Consider the following 27287-nt stretch of genomic DNA (forward strand, 5'->3'; position numbering starts at 1 on the left):
GCAGAGGTGAAAAGTCACGATATTTCGACGAACACCGAGACTGCTCAGGATGCTTGGGATCGGGCTCAGTCGGCAATCATTGCGGCGGGCAGGCGAGTTCTTGGCCTTTCTAGGGGAGGACGTGTCATCGACAGGGAGACATGGTGGTGGAATGACGAGGTGCAGGAGGTGACTCGTGAAAAGAAGGCTGCCTTTAAGAAGTGGCAGGAATCCAACTCTCCTGAAGACAGACTGGAGTACACAGTAGCTAAACGTGCCTGTAAAAGAGCTGTAGCCAGAGCCCGCAGTGAAAGTTTGTCACCATTGTATGATAAACTTGAAACTGTGGAGGGGCAGAAGCTCATTTACAAACTGGCACGTTCCCGGGATAAAGTGACGCAAGATATCGCAAAATGTCTTTGCGTCAAAGATTCCCAGGGCACGCTGCTCTGTAGTCATGCCTCTGTGAAGGAGAGGTGGAGAAGCTACTTCCAGGAGTTGCTGAATACTCAGCACCCATGCAGTCTTCATCACGACCCACCGCCTAACCTTGGACTTATTGCCCCAATAACCCTTGACGAAACACGTAATTGCCTTCGACGCATGAAGAACGGAAAAGCGGTGGGACCTGACGACATTCCGATCGAAGCGTGGAAATCGTTGGGCTCTCTTGGTGTGCTCATGCTTACTGACCTTTTTAACCATATCTTGAACACTGGTAAGATGCCGCATCAGTGGCGGCTTAGCTTCATTACCCCTATTTACAAAGGAAGGGGCAGTGTTCAAGACTGTGGTAGTTATAGGGGCATTAAGCTTATGAGTCATACCATGAAGCTCTTCGAGCGCATGATCGACCTCAGGCTCCGCCGAGAGTGTACTATCTCTGAGTCTCAATATGGATTTCAGCCAGGATCGGGCACCATGGACGCCATTTTCGCCCTCAGAACTTTGATGGAGGCATACAGGGAAAAAAGGAGAGCTCTGCATGTGGTCTTTTTAGATCTGCAGAAGGCCTTTGACTGTGTGCCTCGTCAGTGTATCTGGTGGGCATTGCGATCCAAAGGGATCCCTGAGGCCTATATTGAGATTATCAGAGACATGTACCACGATTCCGCTTCTATGGTTAGGACTGCTGTTGGCGACACTAGACCCTTCCCGATTACGGTAGGGGTTCACCAGGGCTCGGCTCTTAGTCCGTTCTTATTCAATGTAGTGCTCGATACTGTATCGGCTCACATCCAGGACCAGCCTCCATGGCTGATGATGTATGCCGACGACATAGCACTCATTGCCGAGAACCGACTGACGCTGGAGCGTAAAGTGAACCTCTGGAAGGGTACGCTTGAGAACGGCGGTCTTAAACTAAATGTGTCGAAGACAGAGTACATGGCCTGCGGGAGCCGGGACTCGAGCACCATCCTTATAGGTCCTGAGCCAGCCGTTAAGTCGGAGAAGTTCAGGTACCTTGGATCCGTTATGCACGAGTCTGGAGGCATCGATCACGATGTCCATGGCCGGATAAGCGCTGCCTGGGCCAAATGGCGGGAGGTCACTGGTGTGGTCTGCGACCGCAGAATACCGCCCAAGCTCAAGGGGCTGATATACAAGAGCATCGTCCGACCGGTTCTTTTATACGGCAGCGAATGTTGGCCAGCACTATCTCGGCACACTCAGGAGCTTCACGTCACGGAAATGAAGATGCTGAGGTGGATGTGCGGCGTAACGCGGTCTGACCGCATACGCAACACATTCATTCGAGGTAGTCTTGGGGTCCGTGACGTAGCGGATAAGCTCCAAGAGAGTCGCTTGAGATGGTTTGGCCACGTTACGCGCCGGCCTAAGAACTATGTCGGACGCAAGTGCCTTGCTATACCAGTCTCTGGGGTGCGACCTTCCGGACGCCCAAGGAAGCGCTGGTTGGATGTCGTGATGCAGGACATGAGAGCCAATGGTCTAACCACCGAGGATGCAAAAGACCGTGCAAAGTGGAGTAGGTTGTGTAGGAAGGCAGACCCTGGCAATAGCCGGGATTAATGCCAGGAGGAAGAAGAAGGAGACCTAGAACAGATAGATAGACCATTTAGACACAACTGAATAATTAAAATATTTTAATTTAACTTCTTTTTTTAGCTTCACATTATATCACATATATAGTGTAAATGTTTTTAAATACAAATTAAAGAAATGGTTAATCGAGAAATCCTTTTATAGCTATAAGGATTTTTTAGAAATTAATGAGATCAAAAATTAGATAAATATTAAAAAAAATCAGTTATTTTATGTACTATGAAATGATGTATTTTGTATTGCTTGACTTGTAATTCTTATTACCAATAAATTATGATTATGATTATGATTATCCCCCAAGTACCAGGATAAGCATAGGGGGCACAGCGTTAAGACATTTCACTCCCCACTTTCCGTTGAATACTGGAGGCATTGCCCGTTGAGTGGCGAAACTTAACGCCACATTTTGCCTCGACTCTGGAGCGAAGAAATGACAATAATATAATATTTCATTTTCTTGTGCAGCAATCGAACCTACAACCTGCCGCGCACTTGTTCCCCTCCGCCACAACTGGCCTGGCCCTAATTTTTTAACTTAACTATTTACGATAAACGCGATAAAATTCAGAAATTTTAGTTTAGAAAGAACTTAATTAAACATATCCAATTAATTGTTTTCTCATACAATATTAGCTACGGCGGCGGTAGACAATTCATTTGAAACGCTGTTTCTTTTCCGTTAATAATCAGAAGTAGATTGCACGTAACTCTAACTAATATAATCAGTTAATTGAATAATTCGTTATAGTAATATGAAAGTAGAATAGAAGTTCCATATTTTTGGCATAATGTGTATCCATATCTATATTATAAATTCGAAAGTAACTCTGTCTGTCTGTCTGTCTGTCTGTCTGTCTGTCTTTTACGCAATCATGGCCATACCGCTAATTTAATTGTGATAAAATCTTCATATTAAATCTTCATTGGAGATACTTGAGGGTCTTTTTTTTCTCATATTTGTAATATTATCCATATATACCAATATATTAAAATACTTATTAATTTGACATGCAATTTATTCCGCCATGTTAATAACAACCGTCGCTAAGCGACCGTTGCTTTTGCAAACGACGATTTGCAAAGTTTGTTGTTAGAAAACGTCACCTAAAATGAGCTTTAAAAATAATAAGAAAATAATTTCATAAATATATTTAATAAATATTCGTATAGTTTAAGCGGGCGTAGCCGCGTTCGGGTCCACTAATTTTATAATAATTACTAGAAATTAAAACGCGGCTTGGCCCGCTTAAACTTATTTTTACATTATATCCAAATGATATTTTTTTTTTTAAATAAAAAATATCCTATATCCTTTCTAATATCTCTAAGAATATGTGTACAAAGTTTCATGATAATCGGTTGAGTAGTTAAGGCGTGAAAGCATTATGAACAAACTAACATTAATATTTATAATATTACTTATATTTTAATTATTATTTTTTTAAAACTGTTGTAAATTAAAGGTTTTTTTTTAAATAACTTAATAATAATTTATTTTTGCTTATACTATTTTTATTATCTTTGTATATTATACAACTAAATTATACGTTTTTTGTTAGTATTAGGGAAAATCAACAAAAAATGCCATTTCTACAAAGATTTCAATCCTAACGCATTAATTATTTATTACACGCCAATACATAACCTTTTCATATACAAATCGATATTAATTAAAAACAATAATACTTTACAACGTAATACAAATCAATTAATGTTTACAATTAAGCAATTTATAAATGCATCATCGATAATACATTATGTCATTAAAATGAATGTAAGAAATGAGTCATGAAGATTTGAAACACTTACAAAACCTCTTAAGAGAAGAGGCCAATCGTGGTACAGGGGTGTAAAAGAAGAAAGAAGAAAAGCGAGTCGTGAGTTGAATTCAACGTGCAATATCTCCAGAGATCAGCGGAAACTGGGGAATTAAAGTGATTTGATGAAAATGGATTCTTAACATTCGGCTTCCAGTACTTTCCCTCTGCTATTTACGGGATTCAGCGTGAAACTAAAAAAATAAAATAACCGATTTTTCTTGTGATTTTGTTTGAAATGGCTAAATATATAATGACGATAAACGTAACACAGTCTGCCTAATTGGGCGTCAAATATTCATATGAGTTATAAATTAATTATGATGTAACTTACATCAACAAATCGACTATATTATGCTCTTTCTTTTAGCTTCACGCTGTATCTCGCATATAGCAGGATAGGCGAAGCGAACCTAGTGTTAAGATACTCCTGTCCTTACTTATCGCCGAATTTTCGCTAGGCACTGCATGTTGAGTGGCGGAACTCAACGCTTTGCCTCGACACATGAGCGAAAAAATTAAAATGTAAATGTAGATAAATATGCGCCACGAGTGGCCTCAGCATTTACTATTTATTACTTTATTAATAAACGACAAATTATTATAAACAATCAAAACAATAAAAAATTGTAACAGCAATATTATGGCAATGATGAAATTGAATTATTTTTTAAAACAAATACCCACTATGTCAATAGTAGGCAGTTGACCGTGACCATAAGATTAACGCCAAAACCTGACAACGCTCGTCATGTTCTTTTCTAAATTTCTTATATAATCTAGGTACCTATTTAACATTTTTTCCTTAACGAAAACATCGGTTATAACTCAAAATTTATAACTTTTAAGTTGATTTTTATGGTAATAGTTATATAAATATTATATTGTCCACCAAAACACAAGAAAGAAACGACCAATAATTTTAATGTCTTCCCATTACAATACTATTAAAAGTTCAAATTAGAACAATAATTATGATTTAATTATAGTTAATAATTATTTTGTAACCGATATATAAAGTACAATCTGAGGGTGAATTGAAATATGCTCTGTACATCATATTTTTATCAAGTTCAACATACTGTACCAGTAAAATAACAGATTTTTAGGTCTAACTACATATTATAACTAATATATGTAATGTACCAACTAACACTTTTTTTTGTCTTCACGCTGTATCCCGCACATAGCAGAATAGGCAAAGAGAACCTAGGAACTAGTGTTATGGCACTCCCTTCCCAACTTTCCGCCATATTTTAAAGGCATTGCGGGTTGAGTAGCGAAACTCAACGCCGTGCATTGCCTCTACACCTGAGCATTGGAACGACAATATTAAATATTTCATTTCCTCGTTTTGAAATCGAACCCACAACCTGTCGCGTTCACAGTCGCACGTTTGTGCCCCTTTTCCACGACTGACCTCGTAGGAACATTATAACATACAATTATACCTCATATCAATTTTTGTACTCGTTATACCATGTCATCCGATACTAAGTGGGGTATCCGTAAGAGCAATACATGAAACCCTCCATTTTCGTAACGAATAACGGAAAATATGAAATCAACATAAAAAACACTATGTATGTATAATTAATGGCATCACTTCACATTTATGTTTCTATAAAATTATTTATAGTTTTTTAATTATAACCTACTCAAGAGCTCCGTCTAGTTTAAGTTCCTAAAATAAACTGTTAAATACTAAATTTTTAAAAAGTCAACGTATTCATAATTACGTTTTTGTCGAAATAAATATGTAACAAGTATAATTTAGAAGAAATATTCGTGATAATCTGAGGCCCGTATTAAAAATCGTTCCCACTCTGAGATCGATCTTGAGATGTCGTTTCATAAATTATAATCTAAAAACAGTATCTTAAGATCGCTCTCAAGTTCCAACTCAGAGCAGAGATGTTAAGCAATATTCGATCTTTATTTTATTATTTAAAAAAAAGCTATTTTTAAAGTAATATTAATCATAAATAAATAAAAATCGAATTTTATTTCATCGATTCTTTTCATCAATCTCACATCCATATCTCAGAGTTAGGTAAATCGTCGATTTAGTCATATAAATGGAGGCTTTAGTAATTTATAAGCAGAATTTTAATGATTCACCTTTACCTCAGAACCTTCTGTAAATAAGAGACTTTATAAGGCAGGCTTTAATTAATAGTAAAGACAATAGATAACATTTATCTTTAGACAATAGAATATAGGTATGAATTATAAAAAGCTTTATAATTATATAATACATATTTTTTCTATATTTATAGTTCATTAGTCATATACTAATAACACACTAAGAAATTTTACACATAAGTAAGTGTTACGTTATATTCATTTAGATAAACATGGAATTAATTAATTTGAAATTATTTTGTAAACGCGACTGGTTGTGGGTTCGATCCCCACTCGAGGAAATGAAACATTCATTTAAATTTATATTTTTACTTCATCGCTCTAGTATCGAGGCAAAGCGCGGCCCTAGGTTCTGCTACTCAACACGTAATACCACCAGAATTCGGCGGTAAAGGGGAACGTAGTGTCTTAACACTAGGTTCCCTTTGTCTTATTGCGTGCGTATATAAATGAACACACAGATTATTTTATTTTTATTTTAAACATAATTAAATTATACCATTAATTTAAAACATTATCTATCTAACACGTCATGGAAATGCAGGCAGAGTTGCCGCAGTCTTCACTTCCCTCTGCTAATAACCAAATAGTCAATAACGAAGTTAGTCCTAAGTTTGGCGAACACCGTGAACAATGATGTGCCATAAGTTTCTTTGGAATATCTGTTATGGATACTAGTTAGAATTTCAATCAAACATCTCAGTTTACATTGCGAATTGATCTATTATATGAGTTGAATGCGCAGGTTTATAATATATCTAAGTATACATATAAAATTTAAATTAATTGATTAAAATCGTTTGCATACCTAAATTAAATCTAGTGAAGCATTCTCTGTAAACACTCAAACTCCAGAATTCGGTTGAAATTGGGGAACGGAATATTTCGACAATAGGTTCCCAGGTTCCCTCTGTCTACCCTGCCGTATGCGATAAAAAAGCAGTGTAAGATATAGACGCCGCGGTAAAATATTGCATTGATAAATAAAAACACACAAGAGCAAACATGAAGTGTCAAAAACGTTTTCTTTTTTTCTATCTTGTTAACTTAATTGTATAACAATATCATTTCAATAATATTTAAAGTTTTTTTTCTATAAAAGGCCGTCGTGGCGCAGCGGCACAAGGGTGTGACTGTAACGCGACGGTTGTAGGTTCGATTCCCACTCGAGGAAATAAAATATTTATTTACGTTACATTTCTACATCAAAGCGCGGCGTTGAGTTCTGCCACTTAACACGCAATGCCTTTAGAATTCGGCAGAAAATGGGAAACGGAGTGTCTTAACACTAGGTTCCCTCTGCCTACCCTGCTGTGTGCGGGATACAGCGTGAAGCTGATTTATATTCTATATAATAAATGGCCATTTTTTTTATATTACAGCATTGTTTTTGAAGGGAAATTTTAAAAGCTATTTCAAAATTATAAACTATTAGGAAACTCATTATCAGTATTGAATAACAGCGAACTGATAATTTAGAACAATCGTACCTATCGAACAATTGCGTACAAACTATTGCAATTATTTATAAACAGTGCATATTTACAGCAACATTTCAAACCTGTTTTTTTTTAAACTCCTACTGGAGTTTTTTTTAACCGACTTCTGTAAGAAAAGGAGGTTATCAATTCGATTTTTCTTTTATTTAACGAATCTAGAAGAGAATGTAACCTTTCTTTTGTGTAATATAGAACTCAAATAGTATGTGGTACTGCTGTTACTTATTAGTTTAGTATTATGTAAGGATATATTCTGAAACCATTCTATATTATATATGAGCTAAGCTTTATAATAATATTCTTTAAACATTTTCGACGTTTTCAAAGTATTATTACACACTTAGGAAAAATAAACTTAACGGGATTTGAACCCTTGGACCGTTATCAAGAGACGCTGGTTCTAATCCGGCTAGGTTTAAATTTTTTTTCACGTTTTCTAAAAAAGTTTATCTATTTAAACATTCAGTGCGTCACTAAACGCAACATTAAGTTTCGTAATCCAATTCGATGTCGAACTACGTAAGATCTTTAGCGACTTGATTTTATGGTATCTATCCTCTTCTAAGATAATCATGTCGAAAGAAGTGAATAACAATTGAGAAAAATGTAAATTAGCATTCCTTTTGGCTGTGATAATAATAATTAAAGGTTTATTTATCTAAGAATTGTTATACTATATAAAAATTATTGAATGTTAAGATGAAGCAATATCCATATATATAACACGTTCGATTTGACGACCAGGCAAATATCGCACAGATAAACAAATTATTTATAGTTATAAATTTATTTATATAAATATTTTAATATAAATATCATATACAGACTTTTTAGATATGATTTAAAATTTCAACTTGATTATTGATTTCAATACTATAAAGCAATATTAAAATTAAATCCATATAAAAAAGTTACTTTACCAAATAGAAAAGCTTTATTTGTATAGTAGTTCAAATACAACATGCATTTTATAAACATACTTAACTATAATATGAAAATGCAAACAATTTACGTAATTGTCTAATGTCTATAGAAGTGACAAACGACAAAACAGCTGGCGAGTGCCAAGTTATTCAGAAACCTTATCAAAAGTATAAATTAATTATTAAAACAGTATGAATGTATTGAATATAAAATTATACTTCTATAATTATTACTTTGTGAAATATAATTACAAAAATAACGAAAATAATATAATATTTCTTTGTTTATGTACAGTATAATAACATTGATGCAAATTATGATAAATATTCCCAATACCTAGTTCTGTACTAATTTATTTATGGAAATAAATATATTATTAATTATTAAATTGTTCTAACATGAATAAAACACTTTCTTACAATTCCTTTAAACTTCTACCAACTATATTTACTTAAGTTTGCGGTAAAAACCACACGATTTCTTTAGAGGAAGAACAACAAACACAATTGTAATAAAAAGTTGTTAAATCCTAGAGAAATTGGCAAATGTCCAAACCAAAGAGCATTGACACATTTGAATAACATATTAAGTATATGAATAAGCAAACATTTTTCAGTAAACCAATAAACCAATACCAACCTGCGAATTGAAGACCGGCAAATATTAAAAACAGCTGATTAAAACTTCTAATACGTGATTACAATTGTAAATATAAATATAGCGATTGTTTCTTCTTTCTAAATCACTTTCACTATAGTTTTTAAATGTTTTCGCGATGAATTCTAAAGTTTGTAAAGTTTACGCGGTATGTGGACACGGAGGCGCGCAGTCCGGACAGCCTCACAGTCGGTACTGAGTTGGATTGGAAGTTGGAACTTGGTGAAACATTGTTGGATACAAGTTCCTACTTCGTTTCCGTAATTTTATCTGGATAATGTAAATCCTTGCGGTATTATATGTAACTTTTCTTTTTGTAATGTAATTAATCTTTTTTTTAATTATAGCAAAACAATAAGGAAATGTATTGAACTTACTATTACATATTAATTTCTTTTCAAGCATTACATTAATATTAATAAACATCAGGCACACCTAACAGTCGTAATTACTTTGTTTTTTCGTATTTGTACTAATAAAGAAAAAATCTCCTATTTTAAATTTTCGTTTTCCCCATTCCTCAGACGACTGTTTCATAAATGCCCCGTGTCCCCAGTCCTAGTCCTAGAACGTCCTGAAGAAGAAAATTTTAATTAATTTGGTACATTTATTAAGAATTATTAGTGAAAATATTAAGTCGATGGTGGGTGGGTGGTGTCACCAATATTTTTTTTTTTCAAATAAAAATAAACATGAAATGCTAGAAAAATTTAGGAGCAGTCAATATAGCCCTATAGAAATATGTAGAAATATAAGAAACAATGTTTGGTACCTATATGTTACAATTCCCGTTTTTTTACTGTATACAGTTGAAACAGGTATAGAAGGAATACAATTCCACAATCAAAAATGCAAAGCCAAATAGTAACTAGAATACGAAGCTTCACTTTTTTCGTTCTGCAAACGTTTTCGTCCAATGTTTTATTTTTCCTTACAGTAGGCATATATTGTAGTAATTAGTAAGTAAAAATATGAAATATAGCATATCAACATATTATACAAAGTTAAAAAAATAAGTAAAGAAACTACACCTGCTTCTGGTAAAATTAAATACTTTTTAAGTATACCAAAGTACTCACAATTTAATTGAAATATTATTATGAATGTATAATATTATATCAGTGCCAAGTATACTGTTAGTAACATTAGGAAAGTAAAAAAATATTTATAACTCTCTGCTTAAATAAAAAAATGTATTTATAAAAGAAGGGAATACTAGTTTTTAATAAACTCGTTAGGACTTATTTATACATATTTGTATGGTTAATAGTTCAGAAAGCCTAATTTAGAGGCGGCCACGACACATTGGCCGTACTGTACTAAATGCACTTAAGTTGTAATATTTTATAAGAATGAAATTACAGGATATTACAATAAAATTGACGTTATTGTATATCTTAAGTTTTCTTTATTACATATAATCTTAAATTTATTAATAGCAAATAAATAATTTTACAAAAAGCAATTTTATTACGTTGATATAAAATTTAGTTACGAAAAATAATGTAGTTTTCGGTATTTATTCTGTTTAGATTTCAGATAGTTATTAATAACTTTGGCTGTTATTTTAAGTGTAATATTACATTAAAGTAAAATAGCCTGAATTTAGGAAAGTTACTATATACTAGAAAATATTTCAATGAAAATGTCGTTTTAATTTTATTCTATAATAGTAAAAAATATTTTCACGACAGTTTATAAAACAATCTAATCAATCTTGCATATTGTTCTAATGTTCAGAGTTAGCTATTTAATATTATTGATATTGTTAAATTATTATTTAAGTGACATAATGAAGAACTTGCACTTTCATACATAAAACTTTCCCTTTTTAAGTTTTTGCTACTTAGATTTTTAAGGTTACCTAGACTGATATTACGACACAGTTCGTTGTAAGTGCCATCTATTGAATGTCTAGGAAATCGCGTGCCCGTCGCTGTCAAATAAATTACTTTTTAATTTATATTACTTTTTGTTTCATTGTTACGCATTAAACATTCCTTAATTTAAATAAAATTAATTATAAAATAATACTTCAAATTATTCAAGTTATGTTATACATGTCCAATAATAATAGTTGCGCAGTTGAAATAGATTCCTAATGTTGGCATTACTGTTCATGACAAACTTTCATTCTTCGTTCATGGTGAATATGTAAAAAAAATGTGGAAAATGTAAAGTAATTACGATTTCGACTGTTAAATATTATTATTCATGAAGTCTGTTGTTTAGTAATAAACAGTTTTCGATAGTTTACGTTTATGTGATAACCAGAGTGCTTATAGAAACATTCTTACAAGTATCGTGTAGAAAATGTTTTTGTGTGCTAAGTTTCATAATGGCGGCCCGTCGCGTCCCCCGCGCCTCCATTTCGATGCCAGTCAAATTATGACAATGCCGATACGTAAAATTCTAAAGACTGTTATGTTGTAATTTTTGTATTAGTGGTGAATTGTTTTAATATCTCAAGGACTTAAAATGAATCCGGATCACCATAGTATTAATTCGGGTGGTGGCCAAGCTCCAGGCAATTCCGAGGTTCGCATTGCTTGTTGTTTTTTGTGTGGATGTGTAATATTGTGATTATTTCTAAATTACTTTATATATGATAATTGCAGAGTCAGAACCAAAGGGTTCAGTCGACACAGCAACAACAGCCGACGCAAACAAATAATTTACCACCTACAACATCTGCTACCGATTTGAGAGTCAACTCAGCGGCGGTAAACGTTGCCCTGTCGAGCGTGGCTAAATACTGGGTGTTTACTAATTTGTTTCCCGGTCCATTGCCTCAAGTTTCTGTCTACGGTTTACCTACTGGTGCAAGACTTGAAAATGGGAAACCTGTACAGGTAAGACTTACAAAAATATATATGTGTATAGGAATAATCTGCTAAACTTTTCTTCAGGTTATTAAAATAATTCACAAGTAGAAGCAAAATCTTCCATTGATTAAAGCCACACCAATTGTTCAATAATTAAAAGTCGTAGTACAGTAATTAAAATACTGTGCATAATTAATGTTATTTTTATTATATAGAATATAATAAAAACATAGTTTTTTGTATTAAAATTTTTACCTCTGTATTTATTTTTCAAAATTTGTTTCTAATATGTAAGTATTTCAGGATCTTGGCCAAGCACATGCAAGTATTTTGAATGGAGATCCTAATATTATATTAGGGCATGCTGGACAACCACAAGTTACAGTTTCCGCAGCAGGTCAACAATTACCTGTATCACAAATTATTGCTAATCAAGCAACACAAGGACATGGTAAGTTAACATATTGTAATTTCATTTTGTTTTGCAAGCTTTATATTTAATTCTCTTCTTTTTACCAAGCAGCTTAGTCTTTCTTTCTTTCTTTTAACAGAGTAAACAGAGATAATGTGGTGTTAAATCACTCCCCTCTCCGCTTTCCACTCTGGTAGGAGACAATGTGTGGAACATTACAGTTAGTCTGGCCACATCCAAGTAAAGAAAACATTTCATAGCCCTGAGTGGTTTTAAAACTTAAACTATTAAATGACATTTCCACACTGCACCACAATGACCTCAAGTTTTTTAATATTATAATTTAATAAGAATTATTTAAGTAAATATTTCACTCTGAATGCTTGATTATTTTCTACTTGCAGAGACTCTGGTGGGGCATACGCAGCAACAAGAAACAGCGACGAGCAGTGCTCCGTTGGCAGTTGCTCAAACCCAGCAGGTACCCAATAATCGGGTCGAGTTTGTACAACACCATAACGTCGATATGGTAAATCAAGTGGTAACACAATCATAGCGGGAATGCTATATGTCACTGTTATTTAGTACAAAGCCTAGTGTTGCCAGATAGAAAATATTGTAATTGGAATGTGTCAGTTGGAATGTAAACATGTGAAGGGATCAAGGCTATAATATATTTACTAATACACTTTTAGTTTTCATAAGGGTTATTATGGCTTAGTAGGGTTATTCTACAGAAATCTGGCATCACTAATAGGCCGTCTATAGGTGCATGATTGTCTGTAGTTCCAAAAGTCTCTACACAACGAAGGCAACTTTTATAACTGGCATAACTTTCTCTATTAATTCTAGGTATTCTTATAAACATATTTTTGCATGTAGTCAATTTAAATTGTCTTTAGTAGATTTATCTGCATGATACATGTTAGTCCATTCTCAATTACTTGTAACTTAATTTTTTATATCATATTAAACAGATTATTTATAGAGGCTGTGTCTGATTGCTAGTGATGGTTGTGGGTTCAATCTCTATTCAGGGAAATTATTATATTGAATTGTATATATTTCTTGGCTGTGCTAGGATTAAATAGTAATCTTGAAATTGGGTGAAATATAGCAAACAAATGTCTTGACATTGTTCTAAATGAGGGACATATTTGAAGCTTAAAAAATCTACATAAAAAAATAAATCAGCTTGACGATGTATCCAATACACATCTAAAAACAGACAATATGCAGATGGAACCTAGTGTTAAGACACTCCGTTCCCCACTTTCCGCCGTATTCTGGAGCCATTGCGTGTAGACTGGCGGAGCAATTTGCCTCGACAACAGAGCGAGAAATTAAAATAAAAACAAAAAATTATATTATTTTTTTACATAGTGAATGTGAACTTACACTTCTTGTATTTTTTTTTATTTCTACTAAAATAAGTAGAATGAATTTCAAATGTATTTTTTTATAATACTATATGACCTTGCATAATATGATTATGAACAACTTGTTTCCTTGATAGGAAGAATTTTTTTAACCTTTGATAGTACTTAAACTAGAATATCGAAATAGATTTAATTGATTCCATTACTTATTTTTGAGAAAATTATATAGAAAGTAAAAATTTAGTTACTTAAATAAAAAGAAATGGTCGTTTATATTGCAAAAAACGCCTGATTCGAGCTTGTTCAGTTTTTGATGTCCTATGTATACTAGATTATTAATAAACTCGAGGCTGACAATAACATTAATCAAAGAATAAACTTCAATTTAACAACAATATTATTAAAGACTTATCAATTTAAACTCTTAAGCTGTTATTAAATAAATGTGAAACTAAAAATGTGTAATTAATTATCAAACTAAATTTTAAATTCTTGCAAATGATTTCTGTTATAATCTATTTGTTGTACACTATGTAATCTATGAAGTTAAAATATTGGTTATTTCATATCACTTTTAATAAATGGTGTGAATGGGAATGTGACGGTTGCATGTTAACTCCCTGCTTGGGTGAATGAATTACTTTCATTTTCTTTATTTGGCAGACAAAGTTCAGCATTAAGCTTTAAAAGTGGGAAACAGAGTGTCTTGGCTCTAGGTTCTCTCTGTCTATCCTACAATGTGTGAAAATATGAAATTTTTATATGAAAGTATTTAATATTAACAATCTTTTAACTTACATTAATTTTATGTAAGGAAAAGCAAACCAGTTTACTTATTTTATATTTATCACAAAACTTAGGCTCATCACTCTCAGCAGCAGCATATCATGCAGCAGCAGCTGATGGCGGCCGCGCGTCCCGAACACGCAAACCAACAGGTGTGTATTGAAACACGAAACGAAAATAGGCTTTTTAATAATATGTATTTATTATTTTTAATGCTAATTTACTGACCAGGATTTGGAAAGTTTACATGAAATTTTAATATTATTTTATTTAATATATATGTATATGTACATGTGGATATGAATATACAAAGTAATATTGTTTATGTTTACTATATATTATTATAGATGCACAGCCGCAACAAATTGAGCAATAATAATATATGTATTGTACAATACAAAGCCTCACTGTATTGTACAAATGTATTCATGTAGATTCACAAATACATGTTAAAACAAGCTATTCTGTATTCACGCTGCTTTACCATTATACTACAGGTCAGTGAGGTAAGTTAGTATTACTACTAAATATACTTATATTTGGTGTTGTTATGGAAAAGCTTAATAAAGTAGTGCTTTATATGTTTCAATTTATATATTGGTAAATTAAGTACTGATACTATTTTTGTTATTACTTTTTTCTATTATTTTATTTACACTATTAATTAGTTATTTTTGAACATTTCATCTCATTTTTAAATCTATTTTTTTATACTCATGCAAGTATTTACATATGCATACAGTGTTTTTAGAATAAACTTTTATATAATCAATACAAATACTTTATTACTATTTATTTATAATTAAGTTAGTATGTATCAATACCTTAATATATAATATCACGCAAATGGGAGGTACCTGGTTCAATAATTAAGGTAACAATATGCAAACTTAACAGATTCAGCTGACGGTAAGCGAGGATGGCATAGTAACAGTGGTTGAGCCCGGCGGCGGCGGGAAGCTTGTAGAGAAGGAAGAACTTCATGAAGGTATCAAAATGCCTACAGACCACACTCTCACTGTGCACCAGTTGCAACAGATTGTTGGACATCACCAGGTATTTTGTTTTAATATTTTTAAATTGTTGATTGATATATTTAGAAAACAAGCTACGTCGAAATTCTTTTACGCTTGTTACAACTTATTTATGTTAGCATCTCTGTAGGGAGATTATCAAAGCGCATTAGCTTATAAGAATGTTGACGTAGATTGACGAGAACGCATAGCTTAGTAGTCAGAGCGCCTGGCCGGTTTCCAGGAGGCACGGGTTCGAATCCCGCTACGTTCAAATTTTTATACGTTTTCTAAACAAGTAATATGAATATTATCTTGTGAACAGGTGATCGACAGCGTCGTGCGCATAGAACAAGCGACGGGCGAACCCGCCAATATACTGGTGACGCAGAACCCGGACGGCACCACTTCTATAGAGACCAGCGCTGCCGACCCGCTCCTGGTGAAAGATGAAAAGAATGTCGCCAAAATTGAGTCCGCTCAATTTGCTATACCGGCGGAGATTAAGGATATTAAGGGAATCGATTTGAAGGTTAATGTTTATATTTTTTTATATATTTTTTTTTGTGTTGTCATAATAAAAAAAAATTGTCGGTAAATGTCATACTTCTTATTATAACTCTTCATTAGTAAAAAAAAATTGATGTAAATAAATGTGTAAATAATTGATGTAAATAAATAAAAAAAGTTTGAGTACATTATTAACATATTCATTAGTTAGACAAACTAGTGTGAAAATACTGTTGCCCACCTTCTTCTTTATATTGTATAGTAATTGAATAAACTCAACATCTTCCTCTTACCACTGTAAGATATGAAAATAATGAATTCCTTTGAGTGAGACTTACATCCAAAACCAGGTCAGGTTTAAGATTATAAAACCCCTGTGCCAAGACTGGCCTAAATTTGCCATATATATATTAATATTTTACGTATTTATACAGAGTGTTGGAGCTATGGGCATGGAGGGAGCAGTGGTTAAGATTTCAGCGGCATCTGAACACGATCTCCAACACGCCATGTATAAAGTGAATGTGGAAGATCTCTCGCAACTTCTGGCCTACCATGAAGTGTTTGGGAAACTTAATACTGAAAATCAACAACAGCCTAAGGTGAACTTTTTAAGTTAAATTTTATGTCTTATTTATGAATACTTTATTAATCAATCACAACAAAACGTTTAGTTAATAATAATGCTTAAATTCATTTTTTTAGCTTCATGCTATATCCCGCAAATAGCAGAGCAGAATCTAGTGTTAAGAAATTTTGTTCGTGTTAAGACATGTTGAGATGCTCAACCCAAAGTCAGGCCTCGTATTTGTTCCAGAGTGAGAAAATGAAAATAATTCATTCCCCCTGATTGGGAATCGAACTCGCACCTGTTGTGCTTTCAATCAGACGCTGCCGTTGCGCCAAGACCACCTAAAAAATTATAAAAAAGAATGCATTTAAGAATATATTTAATTTAGATAATATTTATACAAGAATATATTTAATTTAGTGGATATCTTAACTAGGTAATAACTGAAGTGGAAGTGGAAGCTGGCACCAGCGCCGCCATGTCGGAAGCGGAGTCGTCTCCCGGACACCACTCTTGCGACATATGCGGGAAGATATTCCAATTCCGATATCAACTTATTGTTCATAGGTAATTTGTTTATTTATTTATTTATATGGTTTATCTATAATTGTTAGTAGGGAAAATATACAATAGTACAAACTATTATTTTGTTATAAACTAAAAACACGTGTGGGTATGCAGTAAAAATTATAATTAATTTTGGTAAAAAAATATAATGTAATTTAGAGAATTTAACCTTTTATATTAATGTTTGAAATTTTTTTAGACGTTACCACGGAGAAAGCAAACCTTTTACGTGTCAAGTTTGTGGCTCCGCATTTGCTAATCCGGTGGAATTGTCAAAACATGGAAAATGTCACTTGGGTAAGTCAACTACATATTTGGACGATTATTTCTTAATTCACACTGTATTCTGCATACTAGAGAGACAGCAGAGAGAATCTAGTCACAAGACACTGTCATCTTTTCTATCAAATTGACATTGCTTATGAATGAAGGTGATTCATTCCCCTCAGTGGCAATCAAATCTATAATATCACTGTTAAATATATATTTAATTTAATTCCATTTTAATTATATCTCTTCTTACTCTCCACACAGCCGGCGATCCTGCCGAGCGTCAAGCAAAGAGACTGGCGCAGGACAAGCCCTACGCGTGTTCCACTTGCCACAAGACCTTCTCGCGTAAGGAGCATCTCGACAACCATGTCCGGAGTCATACTGGGGAAACTCCGTACAGGTAGGTCGTTAAATTTGTGCTAAACATAACTTGTGTCCATTTTTTTTTATTTATATTGTTTGTTAGGATTGCTTGTGTTTTTTGGGTGAATAAATCACTAAATTGATAAATAAGTCTGTTTTACTGCATAAATGAAATTTGTATATTTTTGTGAATTTACTAAATAAAACTTTCTGTTCTAAAGCTAAGTGTTAGCACCTGATAATAAAAATAGAAAAAAACAGACAATATTTACAATACATATATGTACATAACATATTGGGTTAGTAAATGAGTAGTAAATCTTTTACTCATTTTTAGGAAAATTGTGTAAAATGAGACTACTACTTTTTCAGTCCACCACCCACAACCAGTCGGTTTTACAGTCACAATTATGCTATGCGTCACGACTGGCCTGGCCATTTGATCATATATATATAAAAGTGACATACACGTTGCTATGACAACGCGTCAACGGGCCCTCCACTAATATATTAACAGACATCTTTTTATTCGTAATAGATGTCAATTTTGCGCAAAAACATTCACTCGCAAAGAGCACATGGTGAACCACGTGCGCAAGCACACCGGCGAGACGCCGCACCGCTGCGAGATATGCAAGAAGAGCTTCACGCGCAAGGAGCACTTCATGAACCACGTCATGTGGCACACTGGTATGTTTTATTATGTTTATATTGTAATATAAACAATATGAAAATTTAACTCTATATAAAGTCACTATCTTATGGCATTGTTGTCATTTAATCATTTAAAAAAAATAAACTTCTTAGTTTAATTTTTTTTAAATATATTAATTAAATAAAACGAGACTAAATATAGACTTCACTCAATTTCATAAAATCATAGCTTATTGTCAATGAAAGACAATGAACCAAGCCAACCAAAAACCATAATATACAAATAATGAAAAGTAAAATTATTGTAATTTATGTATTTATACATAATCATACTATGAATGTTATATGGTACACTTATTGACATTATGAAATACCTTTTCGTTTAAATAGAAAAAAATATTAGTTGAAAATAAAATATTTGAAGATATAAATGTTAATGCCTAAAATAAAATTAAATAACATTAAAAAAAAATCCTTCGAGCCGGATTTGAACCAGCGACCTATGGATTCCCATTGTTTTTAACCAACTACAGTCCACCGCTCTACCAACTGAGCTATCGAAGGTATATGATGTTGATTGAAATTTAAGTATTATTTTTTTACATTAATATACAAGATACAGAGGTATTATATTTTCATCTTTTATTCATAAATATTAGACGAATGTATCCAAAAAGAATTTATGATATATTTGTGTATTCTTTCAGAATGCTGTTAGATTGCATGTTAATTGTAGTTTACTTTTTCTACTTTCTTCTTCATGTTGTTAGTCCTAAAACGTGTCCTTCCATAGTAATGACTGGTTATAATATTTATTTCAAATTTCCTTTAATTCTCGTCTCGTCTATATATAAGTTGTTCGGAATAACCAAGCCTGCACCAAGTAAAAGGTTGGTACCAGTGGTGCAGAAAGTAAGAAACAATTTAATGATTCAACTTTATATTGCGGACCGGTCCCTACAATGCTCATCTTTACCACTAACAACATCACGATATCGAGGATTAATATAATAATATAGAACAGTTGCATCATTGATTGTAAACATATTATTTTCTGCCCCACAAAAATAGGTGAAACGCCGCACCATTGTCAAATATGCGGCAAGAAGTACACTAGGAAGGAGCATTTAGTGAATCATATGAGGTCTCATACGAATGACACGCCGTTCAGGTGCGATTTGTGCGGCAAGTCCTTCACCAGGAAGGAACACTTCACCAATCACATATTGTGGCACACCGGTTAGTATTTATTTGTGTTTATTTATCAGCGTTGCTGGTGACGGTGAAATGCGACGTTTTTAAATTTTTTTAGGGAAAAAAGTGGAACTGTTTTCCCTAAAAGCGGGGTACGAAAAATTAATACTGAGGATTTAATCAATGTAAATGGTTTTATTGGAAAAACTACTTACTTAAGCTATATTGTTTTGGTTTATCATTTAAGTTTTCAGAGTAATTATACTTATACGAATATAATTATTTTTATTTCTATATATATTATTAGTATCTAACTAATTTAAATATTAAAAGTAAAAAAAAATCTCGAAAAGTACGTGGAATAATCCGCGGAAAGGGGGTCCATGTCTGTCCCTTTCGGGACATTTTAATTTTTAGGCTAAAAATCGGGACATCTGGCAACGCTGATATCTATTGACCGCCTGTGTTTATATAAAACATGTATAATTATAGGTATATGTACTGCAATTTACTGGTAACAGGCTTGGTGTTCGGTTTTCTTATTTTGTAATAATAATATTTTCGATTCGAGTTCAATTCTCGTTTTTTTTTGTTATAACTTTTGATTATATTTTTTTTTCTTAAATAAATCTTTAATTTAATCTCTTAATCTACAGGTGAAACTCCACATCGATGTGACTTCTGCTCTAAAACTTTCACTCGTAAAGAGCACCTGCTGAACCACGTGCGTCAACATACTGGGGAATCACCGCATCGATGCAATTTCTGTGCAAAGTCCTTCACAAGACGAGAACACTTAGTCAATCATGTGCGACAACACACTGGTGAAACGCCTTTCCAGTGCGGATACTGCCCTAAAGCGTTTACAAGGAAAGATCATTTAGGTATGTTGTATTGTATTATGTTGATAAATAAATGTATTATTTTATATTACGTAAATACAATGTCAACTCCAAGGCCAAGTTTTGCACAGACTGAAGGCCAAGTCTGTGTAAAACTTTTATTATTTTATAATTTTATGGTTTTATTGCAGTAAATCATGTTCGTCAACACACTGGAGAGTCCCCACATAAATGTACATTCTGTACGAAATCTTTTACACGTAAAGAGCATTTAACAAATCATGTGCGGCAACACACTGGGGAATCCCCACATCGATGTACATACTGCGCCAAGTCTTTCACTAGGAAGGAGCATCTTACAAATCATATAAGGTAATATATTATAAATATTTTTAATTATACGTCTCCAATAGGGTTTTTGTGTTAATACAAAAATGTATGTGTGTTACTAATTACTAATATATTTTAGTTATTGGTATAACATAATTGTATGTTTTATTTTTAACTCCTAAACGTTGCATGGATCCTTTAAGAAATCTAGAACCAGTTAGAAATAGCAATGCTGTGCTACAAGCATTCAAAGATTAATTATTTTGTTTAGTATCACAGACAAAACTTGCACGAAAACGAGCATGTTTTAAAAACGGAGGTAAGCCTACAAACATTTTTAAATTTCAACAAATTATTGAGCTCCAAACGGCATTTGTGGGAAGTCCCCCGTCAATGTAGCACAGCATTGTGCATTCCGATACGTGCTGATACGCTCTAACGAGCTAACCTAACCCTATCAATTGTAGTTATATCGTCAGTTTTAACAAACAAAAATTCTTTTAAATTAAGTTCTGAACTAGCTGAAAAGTAGAAAACAGAGTGTTTTGACACTATACGAGAGACAAGCTGACGATATACCCAATAATAAAATAAATAAATAAATCGGAATGTATGTATATGTTGCGCAGACAGCATACGGGCGAGACTCCCCACAAGTGCACGTATTGCCCGCGCGAGTTCTCGCGCAAGGACCACCTGCAGCAGCACGTGCGGCAGCACACTGGAGACGCGCCGCATACATGCAGCTACTGCAATAAAAGTTTTACTAGGAAAGAGCACCTTGTTACTCATGCCAGGTTTGTTTTAGGTTTTTTACAAATTGAAAGATTTTAATGTATTTTTTTAATAGAGGTGTTTTAATGGTTGGGTTCATTTGGTTGGATTTATTTGTGAATGGAAGGGTAGTTTTGTATGTATATCGTTTGTTTATTTAAATCGTCTTGTGTATGTGAAAGTATATTTCTGGATGTCTTATAAATAGTCAGATATTATGCAACTATTGATTTGAGATATTTGAATTTTATGAAATATCTAGACACACTTTTTATTCTACATACCTCCATATAATGTAGAAATTAAAGTTTTATTTTAAAAATATATTTATTTATTACAGACAACATACGGGTGAAACGCCATTCAAATGCACATACTGCTCAAAATCGTTCTCGCGTAAGGAGCATCTCACGAACCATGTACATCTTCACACTGGTGAAACACCGCATAAGTGTCCGTTCTGTACTAAGACATTCTCTAGGAAGGAACACTTAACTAACCATGTCAGGTAAATTAAATATTATAACTAATCGTTTGTAGTAGTATGAAAGTAATAAAAAAGTAATAAAAGTTTAATTAAATATAATATAGATTGCATAATTATGTATATTATTTATAAATTTTCTATTAATTTCACGCTATATCTGTAGGCAAATGGAAACCTCGAAACTTTATTTTATCTTCTTTGAATTCTTCCAAATAAATAAAAACAAATTTTTATGAAAGATTATACATTGTATATTTTCTACTACTTTGAACTACACAAATCATATTGAATCTACTAATTTAGTTGGGATTTAAAAAATATATATTATCAATTATTATCTCCTTACAGAATACATACAGGTGAATCTCCACACAGATGCGAGTTCTGTAACAAAACATTCACAAGAAAAGAACATTTAACCAATCATTTGAAGCAGCACACGGGAGACACGCCGCATGCTTGTAAAATATGCTCCAAGCCGTTCACCAGGAAAGAACATTTAGTAACACATATGAGGTAAGGTAATCTAAAAAAAAATGATAGATGAATATAAAAAACTGAACTGAACTACAATATAACTTTAATGGCTTACATATAAAAAGTAATAAATTCTAATATAGGCAATAGCAAATTTACAATGTTTTAGGACTTTTTTTTCTCAAGTAAACAATATACAAAAGTTCAGAAAGCATAACTTCAAGGCGGCCACGACTCCTCGATAGTACTATATCATTGACTAATAAAAAAATTTTTTGTCTGCAGATCCCACAGTTGTGGGGAGAGACCACACATTTGCGGTGAATGTGGAAAATCCTTCCCCTTGAAGGGTAATCTGCTGTTCCACGAGAGGTCACACAATAAAGGCGCCAATGCGTCAAACAAAACGTTCCGTTGTGACGTGTGCTCCAAGGAGTTTATGTGCAAAAGTGAGATTTTTATCTATTTTACTTTTTTTTATTTTCAATGTATGAAATAAATTGTCTTGTTAATCTACACACAGCCTAAATTAATGCAGTGATAAAATTTGGTGGCATTTACTATAGTGACAAATAATTACTTTTTTCTAAATAATTACTGTAAAAGTTTTTTTTTTTTGAGATTTACAGTTTTGAATCATGGTTGTCTAAAAGAGCGGTAAAATGCAAATAAAGTATAATCATTATCCTGAGGAAGGACCTTTTTCAGTCGGACATTGTACCACTGCATTATCGTAATTAACAAATTTTTAAATAATGTATGACTTTGTAAGGATAATTTAATTATTTTACAAATACATATGTTTTTACATCAGGTAATTTAGTATCCCATCGAAGAACCCACACAGAAACGGGCGAGGGCACCACAACCACAGAGCCCACACCTGAAAATGAAGATTGTGGAGATTGCAACAAGTGCGACAAAGACTCACCAGAAAGACCTGAGAGGAAACATGATACTAGGTCAGCATACAACATTTATATTTATTTTTATTTCTTAAACCTCTATAATTATAAAATGCCTTGGCTTAAAAAGTATTTCAAATAAATTTCTAAGGTAATGTGTATGAATACATTATGATACCATACACAGTACACTCAGTGTATGTATACGAGTCTCTGTATGAACACAAGTATCTATCATTTCAAAAAAAAAATTATGACACTAATTAATTAATTTAGATTTTATTTTGTGACACGATAATTATTGGCGCATCGGACGCTGGGCGAGTATGTTGTGTCTTAGTGCCTAGTGTAGTTGAAAAATATTTTAACGGTTTTGATACTTCAACCGCACCATGTACAGTTTGCATATGAACAGCTTAGCTCTGGCACAATTTCCGTACATTTACAAATAGACACAACTGACTAAAACTGAAAAAATCCATACAAGTCTAAACAATACATACAATAATGTCTAATGTTTATATTTCTGTCTTAGTTTATTCGTACCATTAGACTTTTTTCTCAAAAACAAATTAATATTTAATTTATTTTTTATGTTATATTGTTTTTGTAGAGCGTCATCAGAAAACAGAGCTACTACTGAAGCAAGTGCTGCACAAAATCCATCGCCAAATTCAAACCCAACTGTCATGCAAATTAATAGCCAGGTGAGAACATAACTAATATATTTTTTTTAATTAATTATTTTGTAATAGTTAAATGAGTTTTCCGTTCCATGATTTGGTGAAACAAAAGTGTGTTAACTTAAATACATATCTTGAATTTGGGTAGAATATCTTAATACTAGGTTTTCAGTGTGAAGCTAAAAAACAGCTACAAAATTGATTACTTAATATTGAAAAAGGAGTTAACCATGACTAAAGGAAATCTCTCTATTATAGCAAGTGCGAACGGGCCCGACAACAACCGCCAGCGTGGCAACAGGCACTTTCACCCACACCGCCACCACCCAACACCACGCCTCTAGCAGTATAGCCCACCACCCTGTTACCGTCAATTACTAGCATCGACTTAGGAATATTATATATTCTATTAAAATTAGAAACTCTGGATAAACAATGTAGGGTCTATTTATAAATTACGTCACACAAGTTTTATGTTTTTTTTTATTCCACCACTGTTTTCGTCATGGCTACAATAGATTTACTGTTAAAAAATTTTTTTTTGCTTATGCAAATTTCGCTTTTTTTGTACTTAGATATTAAATTGTGAAACGTGATGTCAGGAAATCTAGGATCATGGATCCTCTAATCGTTGACGTAATTTATAGGTGGTTCCTAACGTGGAGTTTCATTACGATGACGAGTGATATATCTGCTCGGGTTAAAACTGATACTTACAGGTGCATTTTGTTAATATAGTTTAAACTAATGACAAAATGATTGTGGTCAAACTGACCACAGCCCAGTGGCTAAATATGTGTGTTTATTACATATATTCCACTACTTATGTAACGATTAGAATCTCATTTGAAAAGTGTTCATTTATTGTATGTTATTTAAATGGTAATTGGTGTACTTTGCTTATTTTTTTCTTTTTCAAATGAGATTTTTTTTATATCAGAATCGATTTTTCGATAGTAAATATTCCTTGTACAAACATTTTTTTTTTTTCAATGCAACAAATGGCATAATGGTATGGGGAATATATAAAATACGGACACAAAGACATACATATTTGTGGTCAATATTATTGACAACAAATGAGTGAATGAGAATATGAGAATAAAAATATAATAAAATGTACCTAAAAGAAGGTACAGTATATTATTATAAAAATGTATTATATTATGTAATATAGTGTGCAGAGATAGCGGTCACTATGGTGGAATTTGTATGACAAACAGCTGATGTGTTTTATAGTGTAAAATAATATGTTCTAATTGTTAATACTAAAATAATTTATGTGAATAGTCTGATAATAGTCTAATATAAACAGCTATTATGTGATTTTAATATAGTGATATTCATTTTAGCTCCTATATTATATATATTTTTTTAAAACTTATTTTTATAGTTAAATTTATATATTTACATTAAATATAGTTTCTTTTTTTTTACTTTATTAAAAACTATAGTATTTTACTTATTAACAAAATGTTTTCATACCTTTCTCTTTGGTTCTTTAATTCTGTTACATTTTTGATATATTTGTGGCACATTACTTACTAATATTCAAAAGTCGAACATTCCTCAAAATCAAAAATTAAAATTGTTATTTTTAAACAATGTAATAATCTTATTTCGTTTCTAATTTGAAAATAATTTTAATTTTTAATTTGAAAACAATACTGGGGACCAGAGCGCAAGAGACAACCAATTGTTGCAGATCCCTACATAAAATTATTTAATCATAATTTAATTGATTTGCAATTTTAATACCCTATTTTCTAATTTATAATTCTTTGCCATTTATGTACAGTACAAGTGTGATAAATCAATATAATGTTAAGTATGATGTATAGTAACTGGTGGCAGTATGCTTAGCTTAGTCGACCCACCAGTATGAGGAGTGGTGTTGTAATCACTTCCCTGATTACTGCAACAGCTTGTAAAACAAATTAGTTCTTATATGTAAATAGTTAATGTTTATGTCGTAATTATATTCTATTATTCTGTAAGGCTAACAATATTCAAGATGATAAAGGTGAGCGGCTATGAGTGAAGCTCATCTAAATTGTATACAGACAAAATGGATAGCTTTTTTAACTTAATTATACTTTTTAAGCAGTTGTTAGACTGACGCTAAATTGAGTAGTTATAAACTAGGTTTATTTGAGAGGGAAATTGGGACAGTTGAGGTGAGTGTCAATGCAAATTTCAAAATCAAGCACTTAGATCTCCTCTCTCTGTAATGCAGTACCGTGATGTATCCATTAAATAAGAAGGGTGGATCCACATTGTAATGCCAATCATGGCTTGTTCTCAGTCTGATCTCAGTAAAAATATTCTTATATAAGCAATTGGACAAGAATGTTAGGATGAATGCTCTAATTCTTTCTCACATAAGAGTATTTTAATAGGAAAAGATCGGACCAAGAATGAATTATGATCGGGACTTTAGTGTGAATCTAGTTCCAGTTCTCTTTGATGATAGTTTTCATTAATAATCGCCCACCTCTATAATTTGCAGCATTGTGAATGTATAGGTATATGATATTGGGAATTCAACGATTCAGAATCGTCTTGTTTACTGTTTTCTTTTCTACAAATCGTCGATTTCACATCTCTAAAGTAGTCTTTTTTTTAATCTTTAATGGTGCCACTTTTATTTATAGAACTTAATTATATAGTCACAATAGTATGTACTGAAATCTTAATTTATGTTCAGTAATTTCATATGGATGACATTAAAATGTGAAAGAATTAATTGTATTTTATTGATTTATCCTAATGTGTGAACGTGTAACGAATGGTGCAATATAATTATATGGGAAGCCTATAAAAAAAATATAGTAGGTCCTTAAAAATATTTTCAAAATGTAAAAAGACCAAATTATGACTAACAAAATAAAATTTAAAGAAAGCGAAAATACTATTTAATTTTTTTGTATCATATTACTTGAGACTAGTTGTAGCCACAGGCATAAGTGTTTGACTGTAAACGTGGCAGGCTGTAGTTGTAGACTGTAACTGCATTCAATTTGCAGAGTAGAGACAAAGTGCGTCGTTGAGTTCTGCCACTCTACTCGCAATGCTTACAGAAATTGGCGGAAAGTGGAGAGTGGAGTGTCAATCTTAAAAAAGCTATGTACCACACATGTGCAGTGCATAATTT

General features: G+C 32.6%; 2 protein-coding genes and 1 non-coding gene across 7 annotated transcripts in view; 1 reads left to right on the plus strand and 2 right to left on the minus strand.

Moving 5' to 3' along the window:
* Positions 1-9295, minus strand: part of LOC146531535 (extracellular serine/threonine protein CG31145) — an 81515-nt gene extending 72220 nt beyond the window's left edge. Inside the window, exon 1 of the mRNA XM_085198090.1 lies at positions 9071-9295. The gene's annotated coding sequence lies outside the window, so the exon portion shown is untranslated. The remainder of the gene's footprint in view (positions 1-9070) is intronic.
* A 1907-nt stretch (positions 9296-11202) lies between these two features.
* LOC146531537 (uncharacterized) lies at positions 11203-26875 on the plus strand. Of its 5 annotated transcripts, none has more exons than XM_085198019.1 (22): positions 11203-11626; positions 11707-11940; positions 12217-12364; positions 12730-12854; positions 14565-14642; positions 15388-15546; positions 15829-16035; positions 16448-16615; positions 17021-17151; positions 17351-17448; positions 17686-17824; positions 18326-18477; positions 19513-19680; positions 20292-20519; positions 20669-20849; positions 21437-21604; positions 21922-22089; positions 22417-22584; positions 22831-22994; positions 23360-23507; positions 24064-24157; positions 24392-26875. In XM_085198019.1, the coding sequence occupies exons 1-22, from the start codon at positions 11567-11569 to the stop codon at positions 24512-24514; spliced, it is 3309 nt and encodes a 1102-aa protein (XP_085054145.1). In that variant the 5' UTR covers positions 11203-11566; the 3' UTR covers positions 24515-26875. The 5 variants fall into 5 exon arrangements, with proteins under 5 accessions (XP_085054145.1, XP_085054146.1, XP_085054148.1 ...); XM_085198020.1 differs by having other exon boundaries at positions 12730-12806; XM_085198022.1 differs by lacking the exon at positions 19513-19680.
* TRNAY-GUA (transfer RNA tyrosine (anticodon GUA)) lies at positions 18914-19005 on the minus strand. Its single transcript is given in 2 exon segments — positions 18914-18949; positions 18969-19005. It is a non-coding gene; the product is annotated as a tRNA-Tyr (tRNA).
* Positions 26876-27287: the final 412 nt, after the last annotated feature.

The sequence above is a fragment of the Heliconius melpomene genome, chromosome 15 (genome assembly GCF_056956725.1).
Source record: "Heliconius melpomene rosina isolate 202511_hmr_F chromosome 15, ASM5695672v1, whole genome shotgun sequence".
Classification (NCBI taxonomy): domain Eukaryota; kingdom Metazoa; phylum Arthropoda; class Insecta; order Lepidoptera; family Nymphalidae; genus Heliconius; species Heliconius melpomene.